The sequence below is a fragment of the Sceloporus undulatus genome, chromosome 3 (genome assembly GCF_019175285.1).
Source record: "Sceloporus undulatus isolate JIND9_A2432 ecotype Alabama chromosome 3, SceUnd_v1.1, whole genome shotgun sequence".
In the NCBI taxonomy this organism is placed as follows: Eukaryota; Metazoa; Chordata; class Lepidosauria; order Squamata; family Phrynosomatidae; genus Sceloporus; species Sceloporus undulatus.
The window spans coordinates 114,652,004-114,660,874 of NC_056524.1; the positions used below are offsets into that span (position 1 = coordinate 114,652,004).

At 39.6% G+C, this 8,871-nt stretch overlaps 1 protein-coding gene across 3 annotated transcripts; it reads right to left on the bottom strand.

Moving 5' to 3' along the window:
* Positions 1-540: 540 nt before the first annotated feature.
* On the bottom strand, positions 541-8,261 carry LOC121924823 (DNA dC->dU-editing enzyme APOBEC-3B-like). Of its 3 annotated transcripts, XM_042456296.1 has the most exons (4): positions 8,133-8,261; positions 6,270-6,867; positions 2,440-2,527; positions 541-976 (listed from the first exon to the last, which is right to left on the bottom strand). In XM_042456296.1, exons 2-4 carry the CDS (start codon positions 6,828-6,830, stop codon positions 792-794), a joined length of 834 nt encoding a protein of 277 aa, XP_042312230.1. In that variant the 5' UTR covers positions 6,831-6,867; positions 8,133-8,261; the 3' UTR covers positions 541-791. The 3 variants fall into 3 exon arrangements, 2 of the variants coding, with proteins under 2 accessions (XP_042312230.1, XP_042312231.1); XR_006102730.1 differs by lacking the exons at positions 6,270-6,867; positions 8,133-8,261 and adding an exon at positions 4,514-4,680; XM_042456297.1 differs by lacking the exon at positions 6,270-6,867 and having other exon boundaries at positions 8,133-8,236.
* Between the last annotated feature and the right edge of the window lie 610 nt (positions 8,262-8,871).

An 8,871-nucleotide genomic window follows, 5' to 3' on the forward strand; every position in this document is an offset into this window, starting at 1 on the left:
ACTCCCCCTTATTTATCACTCACTGGCATGCAAAGGCAGGGGAAAGAGGATTGCATGGGGAAAACAATCATTTTTATGATCTATAAAGCCCTATACGTCTTAGATTCCACCTCAACATAAGGAGGAACCTCCTAACAGAAAGAACTATTTGACAGTGGAATACACTGCCTGGTAGTGTGGTGGAGTCTCCTTCTTTGGAGGTCTTTAAACAGAGGCTGGATGGCCATCTTTTGGAGGGTGCTTTGATTGTGAGTTCCTGCATGGCAGGGGGTTGGTCTGGATGGCCCTTGTGGTCTCTTCCAACTCCATGATTCTATGAACTGCACTATTGGGAATTTTCACTCTTGGTGTATCCCCACTGCAGAAATAAATCAGTTTGATACCAGTTTAACTGCCATGACTCTATCCTTCAGAATCCTGGGATTTGTAGTACAGTCGGCCCTTCATATACACAGATTCAAGCATCGACGGTTTGAAAATGTTCAAAAAAAGTTATAAATTTCAAATATTAAACTTTGATTTTCCATTTTTTATAAGGGACACCATTTTTGCTATGTCATTATATTTAATGGGATTTGAACATCCACGGATTTTGTTATCCACAGGGGACCTTGGAACCAAACTGTAGCGTATAACAAGGGCCCACTGTATTGTAAGGCACCAGACTGCTCTGACAGGGCAGTAAAGATACTAACATTCCATTTAGATAGCTTCTTGACTGATACTTTGTTACAGGTTCAGGACAAAGAAAAAATCAAATGGGAAAGCTTACATTTATGCTTTCTAGTTCTCTAGAAATCAAGTTTCCTTTTAACAATCTGGCTGGCTTCTGTTATTCTTTCTGAGGAGTTCAACTTCTGAGGGGTCTCTGGTCCTGATAGCTGAGTTCCTTCTCTCTCTGGTGTTTGACAGAGACTTTCCAAAATAATTCTTGTATTGGAAAATTCAGGGGCATCCAGTTGTAATGCAGCACAAGCTAAAATTATTTAGAAAACAATCAGTATAATCACTTTTGGTACTTTGAAAAATACAACATTCTCTAGGCTTGCATTTTGAAATTATATTGCATTTCATTGTTCTGTCCCCCCCAACAAATCTTGAAATTCAGATGCTTTTTGCTTGCAATGTTCATAGGATAGTAGAAAATTAAAGCTAAATGTGTCTCAAAGTATCCCAGCAATATCCACACAAATGTTACAAGAAATATTTCTTTCTTATTACGCAGTGCTGTACTTGCTCAAATAAGTCACAGCTGCAAGCCACTGCATGCCACAAACTATTATGTGTAGCTGCATATACATTTACTCTTGGGTACCTGTGCTACATAAAATATAAGCACTTCTATTGTTTTAGTTGAAATATAAACACTAAGGCTTTTGTTGCAGTTCCACCACCTACCTGGCCTGTTAGGTGGCTGCAAGGGAGAAGGCCTTCTTGGCATCTGCTCCCAGACTTTGGAACTCCCTCTCTTGGGAGGCTAAGGTGCATCCTCCTTGCTCACTTCTACCCTTAAGTGAAAACTTTCCTAGTCCAACAGTCTTTTAGGAATGGACTTCAGTGGTATGTCAGTTTGGTGCCTTTTTTTAAAAACGGATTTAATTTGTAAAGTTTTGACTATATAGATTGTTTCACTGCCTTTTGAAAAATAACTTTTATATGTTATTACTGGTATTTTTGTATGTTTCTAATCTGTCCCAGTTTTAACAATTCCTGTGTCCCAATTTTGGGATAAAGATGGGACACAAATAAATAATAACAATTAAAATAATAACAATTCTGCAGACATTTAATGTCACACTACCATCCACCATGAGAGAACTTCCCCCACTCCTCTGTATTGGAGAGTTCATGGAGGATTGTTCCCTGTCCAAATCCACTGATGGAAGCTGTTCTATGACCAGAAGAACCACACAGGGTCCTGGCCTTTGCTCCCAGCTGCTACTTTAAAATCTTAAATTTTGAGTATGCCCCTAACCATCAGTGTCAACCCCACTGTTTTTAGAAAACCAGCAAACAAAGTCAGATCCTAACATTGTCATGCATGAGCTGTAAATTCACAAATGTGTCACTCTGGGACAAACAGAGACAAATGTGAAAGTGATGCAGCAAAGGGTGTTTGTGCAGACATACCTGAACTGCTTTGTAAAAATAATTATCCCAATTCCAGTCAATGACTGCAAGCTTTCCTAAATTCAAAGTCCATTTACAATGGTGCAAGATAGCCATATCTGGATTCTTCAGGCTATCCAGATAGGATTTTTGTGACTTTTTCATTTTAAACAGCCCCAGTAATAACAGTCTCAGAGTATGCCTCCAAATATTAATATGGATTGACAATCCAATTTTCAGCACTTTTACCATTGTTAAGTACTTCTTTATACAAAATGTTGATTAGTTGACTTATGTTCTTACAATTTTTAATAAAAATTGCAATATTACCTGAAATGTCATCCAGTTCAATCATATTGTCATAGTTGAATATTTTAATTTCCTCTCTGGCCTTTTCTTCTGTCTTCTTTTCTTTTGCCTAGCACAAAATAGATTTTAAAAACCAAGTTGGTGTGGGACAGTAGATAAAAATGTTTGATTCTGTCAAGCTAAAATGCATGTGCTAAAAAGCAGTTGTATTCACGCAGTTCACAAATCAATAGCAGTTCATATGATGTATATGATCAGTATCATTTCCCACAAGTTGTGATCATACAAAGATCAGAATTTAATATCAGCCTATGTTTTAAAATTGAAAAAGACTGGCATGTGTCTGAGCATTAAACATATCCATATGTGTCACGTGTGACCATAAATCAACAAAAATTTGGTAAATATTAGTGTGAGCTAAGCTATACATACCAACTCCCAGCCCACTCTTTTTCTGGCCACTAACAACAACAACAACAACACAACATGAACTGCCTCCTCTGGAAACTTCCCAGACAATAATTTCATATGCTGAAAGCCACGCAGGGAGGAAATGGGGCTCGAGCATGTGCGGAATTTGCTTTACGCGGGGGAGTCCGGAACAGATCCCCACGTAAAGCAAGGGTGCACTGTATAACTCACTCTACATGAGGCTGCATTTGGAAACTGGAAATTTCAGTGGATCCAAGGTGCTACGGCTAGACTGCTGACCAGGGCTGGGTACAGTGATTATATGAATAATGCCCGCATTGAAGCTGCTGCATTGGCTACCCATCTCTTTCCACGTTGAATTCACAGTACTGGTTTTGACCTTTAAAGCCCTAGTGGATTCCAGCTATGAAAAAGACTACATCTCCTATAAACTAGGGCATGCGTTAAAATCTGCAGTGGAGAGCTTTCTGTCAGTCCCACTACCTTAGCAGGTACAATTGGCAAGGACTCATGAGAAAGCCTTTTCTGTGGCTCCCAGGCTGTGAAACTCCCGTCTATGGGAGATCCAGTTGGCCTTCTTCCTCCACTCATTATGCCAGTAGATGAAGACATTCTGACTTAGCCAGCCCTTTTGAATTTTCATTATACAGTGTGTGCATAATATGATGTGCTTTAATGAAACTATGTTGTAAATATGTTTTAAGTGTTTTTAACTGCTTTCAACCATGCTTTTAATAATATTGATATTTAATTCTCTTTTAACTCTTGTAATCAATGCTTTAGCTGTTTTTATTTTTTAAAACTATTGTAAGCTGCCCTGGACCCCATTTTGGGAGAAAGGTGGGATGTAAGTGCAATAATAAATAATTAATAAATAAACTGTATTATTAATTGAATATTTCATTTGTATGTATAGATGACATAATTCATTTTATAAATAAAACTGTACTGGATGGTGCTGAGAAATGTTTCTGATGCTTTTAGGTGCTTTTATCACCACCACCACTACTACCATTAGATGAAGAAGCAGAGCCTTCCCTCCAGTCTATCTGCCTTGGTTTAGGATTCAGAAGGATTGAAGAACTGATGGACCTGATCCCCTTTCCCACCACCATTCCGTTCTCCTTTTGTGTCATGTCTTTTTAGATTGTAAGCCTGAGGGTAGGAAACCATCTATTTAAAATAATAATAATTGTAAGCTGCTCTGAGAGCCTTAGGGCTGAAGGGCAGGGTATAAATACCGTAAATAATATAATGAAATAAAATACCATCACTGACACTCTGCATTCAGTGGGCTGAAGCAAACAGGCAGGAAAAAGTGGCTTAACCCTCCTTTTTTCAAAACCAGGTTGAACCCCCACTGCCTACACAGCCCGCTCCCAAGGCAGGCCCAATATACATGGCTCAACCTCACTGCATGACATCAAGCTGTGTCACTGTGTAATTCCCCCCCTCCCCACCATACAAGTGCACCATTGCACAGACCACCACCTGCAATCTCCAAGTACCTCCCACATCTGCCCAGATGCCCTCCCATTGTCTCGCCACCCCTTTAAGCAGCCACACAGTTGCACATGTGATGGTCTGTCCATATAGGGCATCGGTGCATCAGTGTGCGAGCGATACATTGGCAAAGCACAATTATGGAGTTCCCCATACATACCTCCTTCAGCACATGGCCTCCTTTGGACTATCTGGTTTGTGTATGTTGTAATTACATCCATTGGAGTTGTCAAACTTTCATTGCTTTGCTTTGCTTTACTTTGCCACAGCCCTGCACTCACCTCAAGATATTTATATGCAGGGTCGAAGATGTGTGTTTTCTGGGCTAAGGCTTTATTTGCTCCAGTTTTTAGCTCTGAATCTGGCTTCTTTCCACTTTCCACCCACTTTGGAGGTGTGCATCATATAAATGCCCTGCCTTCAAAGCAGTTGGAAGCCACTTCATTTTGGCCGTCTGTTACACCTCAATGTGAATAGCACTTTTTTAACTTGGGCCCTTGTACACATCGGCCTTAAAGGCTGGGTTGGGGGTGGTGTGATGCCGCGCGATGCATCACATGGCGTGTGGCATCATGACACTCCTCCGGCGCTGCGTACTCATGGCACAGCGCCAAAGGAGTGCCGTAAAGCCATGCTGTCACGGCTATTGCACCCTTTGAAGAGCACAAAAAGGAGCCACTTTTTGCAGCTCCTTTTTGCACCTTGCAAAGACCAGATTGGTCTTAGCGTGTGGTTGCTGCTGCCACAATCTGTCTGCACATTCTCTTCATTAATTGTCGTGTGGGAAACACATGACCCTCCAGATGTTGTTGAACTTCAACTCCCAGCAGCCCTGGGCAGCATAGGCAATAATGAGGAATCCTGGGAATCACAGTCCAACAATGTCAGGAGGGGAAGGCTGTATGATTCCCATTCCTATATTAACTGGATTGAATTTAAGAAAACATCAGTAAATCCCCCCTTTTTTTTGCTTCTGAAAGTAATTTGCCAATAGTAGTTTTGCACCCATTAATTTTTTCTTCTTCTATTTTTTACCCTCTTTGTGGACAGCACAGAAATAGCACCAGAATGAAATGGAGGTCAGTCATGGATGCCGCTCAATAAATTCTTTAGAAGTCAGTATTCTCAACAACTGAACAATGACTTTCAGAAACACATTTGTGTAGATTACAATTCCTATAATCCCACAGAGATTGTAGTTTACAGTTATGTCCTCCTCCCATTTTGTCAACTGCAATACCTCTATTTAACTTTTCTAAACTCAGTTCCTTTGTATATGATCTTATATGGTATATGACCTTATAAGAGTTGTAAAAGGGATTTGGTGGTGGTAGCACTGCAAATAAATCTCCTATTTAGGACTTTACCACATGAACCCTGTTCTTGCAGCAGGCATGCTAGAAAATAATAAAATGGGGACATACTGCATGTAGAGCACCTCCTCTCAGTTGTATATTCAGGGCTCTTGTCTCTATCACACTCTCTTCTTGACTCTCCTGTAACCCTGCCCTACCCACCATGCCTTTAGATTTTTTTTTAAAAAAAACTACTTTTCTCATGCAGTTCTGTAGCTTTGCTACCATAATTGAAGTTAAAAAAATATAAAGGAAATAAATTAAAAAATAAATAAAGGTAATTAGGTTGCTTGGGAATAGTGAGGTGAGGGGGATAGGGGGAGAAAGGGAAACTGGAACCACATCACTGGTAACTGCGCAACTGCCCTGGGAGTTATGTTTTGCCCCTGGGGACTTGTACACTTGCCAGGTTATTGACGGGTTTCTCCCATCAATGAAAAAGGATGGGTTAGCGACAGAGCAGCTATTGGTCAGAGGCATAATCAGCTGATAAGTATAGCTAAAGCTGCAACTTTCCTGGTGTAACTGTGGTTTAAAAGCCACATGTAGTAATGTCCTTACTGTAAATTTTTCATTCTTTGTCTGTTTCCAAAGCGCATCCAAATCATCCGCATTCTTCCTGCTTTGTTCATCCAAATTTGGCCATGATGCAAATTTCTTTGATGGGTGCACAAATAAATAGAAGCATTCTTCAAAGTCCAGTCTGTCCATCATTTTGAAGAGGACATCAGTCCTCTTCAGAAGACAGAGGCCCCTTTGTCCTTCACTTTTAAGAAAATATAGCCTTGAAGCTTTTATTTCCATGTACAGTCCATTTCTTGATGCCAAGAAAGAAGTTATCCTAATACTGCATTTGTGGCAAGGAGTATATGACATAAATAATGTCATTATATAATTTCCTTTGATATGATTTTCTTGGATATATCCTTCAATATGACTCAAAACCAAAAGCTCAGCATGTTGATTACCAGGATCATTGTATGCGTAGCCCCATGTATCCCAAAGGACACTGCTCCCCTTTCTTAAACTGAAGAGGACCAATGTTTTTCTGACTATTGCTGTATTATTAAAATTTTCTTCAAAGTCTTTTTCAGGTAGCAGTTTTTTGGGAAAGCATGGCATTTCATTTGATTGTACTAAGCCAGATGGCTTGTCAACGCTATTAAGAAAAGAAAAAGAAAAGGATATGAAATTGGGATGAACTACATTGTTACTCTCCATAAATATTGTAAACTCACACTCCTACAAAAGCCAGTGTGACTTACCACTGAGCGATCTGGCTCTCTAAATGTCTGGAATATATATGTGAAGATGATTTCAACAGGGCACATGCCTTCCCACCACAATTATGCCCTACTTTACTTTTGCCAGGTCCCTACTTCTTTTTCTATTGTCACCCTTGCTTTATTTGTACAACCCTATTTTGTGAGCCAGCATACTGTAGTGATTTTAGTGTTCGACTATGATGCTGGAGGTCAGAGTTTGATACCCAGTTCAGTCACGAAACCCACTGGGTGACCTTGGGCAAGTCACACTCTCTCAGCCTCAGGGGAAGGCAATGGCAAACCTGCTCTGAACAAATCCTCCCAAGAAAACCCCATTATAGTTTCACCTTAGGGTTATCATAAGTCAGAAATGAATTGAAGGCACACAACAACAATGTCTATTTTGCTTTAGCCTTTTGCTTCCATAGCACATGCTATAATGACTAGCAAATGACTTGCCTCTGCCAGTCCCTGACTTGTGATAAAAACATTATCAAAATATGCAAGTCATGTTTATGTCAACAAGAGATATCTTAACTGTACCACATAATGCTTCTTAAAGCTAAGGTGCTGTAGTGGTTGGAATGTGGGACTAGGACTCCGGTGACTAGGGGTCGAATCGCCACTCCACCATGGAAACCCCCTGGGTGACCTTTTTACACTCTCTCAGCCCCAGAAGAAGGCAAGGGCAACCCCCCCCCCACCCCATGAACAAATTTTGCCAAGAAAACCCTGTGATAGGTTTGCTTTAGTGTTGCCATAAGTCGGAAATTGAAGGCACACTGCAACAACAACACTTCTAGAATCAGATGGGAAGGAGAGGGAACTAAATAAATTGTGTCTTAGGAGTGATCATGTAACAAGAATAGTTGAGAATGGTTCCAGCAGATGCAACGTAAGTTCTAGATCTTTTAAAGCCCCCTGTGTAAATGCTCTGCATCTGGAAAATTAAAACACATAGTTCAGTGACACCCTATATAGTGACGGCTTGATCATAGTTAATTTTCAAGGTACCACCGTTTTCTTAATTGTTTTTGTGGCAACAAAGACAGCCATGTCTTCAGAAAGGAAGTAATTAAACATAAAGAAAGAAACACAACTTGGAGATAATCAAACCACATTCCAGAGCTTTTCTCCCTCTGATTCTTACCAAACTTACCAAATACAACTGCTGTCCAGGTATACTCAAGGGTTTGACATAATTTCCGGAAACAGTTGCCGAAAAGCTGCTTGTCATCCAACTTTCACTTTTGTTCACTATGCGTAAACATCTAGAGTTGCATCTTCTCTGCCATCTAGTGGCAAATGTACAGCAGCCTACAACATTAAAATAAATAAATAAAAGAAATTGGGTTTGTGTGTTTCCTGGACAGTGCTTGGTGCCTTTTCAATGCTTCTTAAAATGAGGTGATCAATGCCTCCTTTAACAGCAGCTTATCTTGTACAGTACTTATAATGAAAATGGCATTTTTTCCTGATTAAAAAAAAGTTGAAACACAAACCTAAGTAAGATCTGCAGTGACCTCTTTCACAAATGCTACAATCCAATTACCATTATCACCCAAACATTGGTGCTGCTGGCACCTGGGTTGCCAGAATGGTTAATAAAAAAGAAATGGTATAATTTCTAGGTATAGTAGATCCCATCATTGTATGCAGAGTGTGTAGAGATATGGAATCTGAATCTTAATTAAAAACTACAATGTTTTTCAAAGCTTTAGGAATTCTAGTTTAATATAGTTTCATAATCTGTTTTGATTATATGTGTATGTTGCTTCATATTGTATTGTATTCTTTTTTTATATATTTTTACCTGGATAATTCTTTTTACAATGTTATTATATTAGTTTTCTATTTTTATTGCTCCTTTCTTCCTATATGAATATGTTACAACAAAA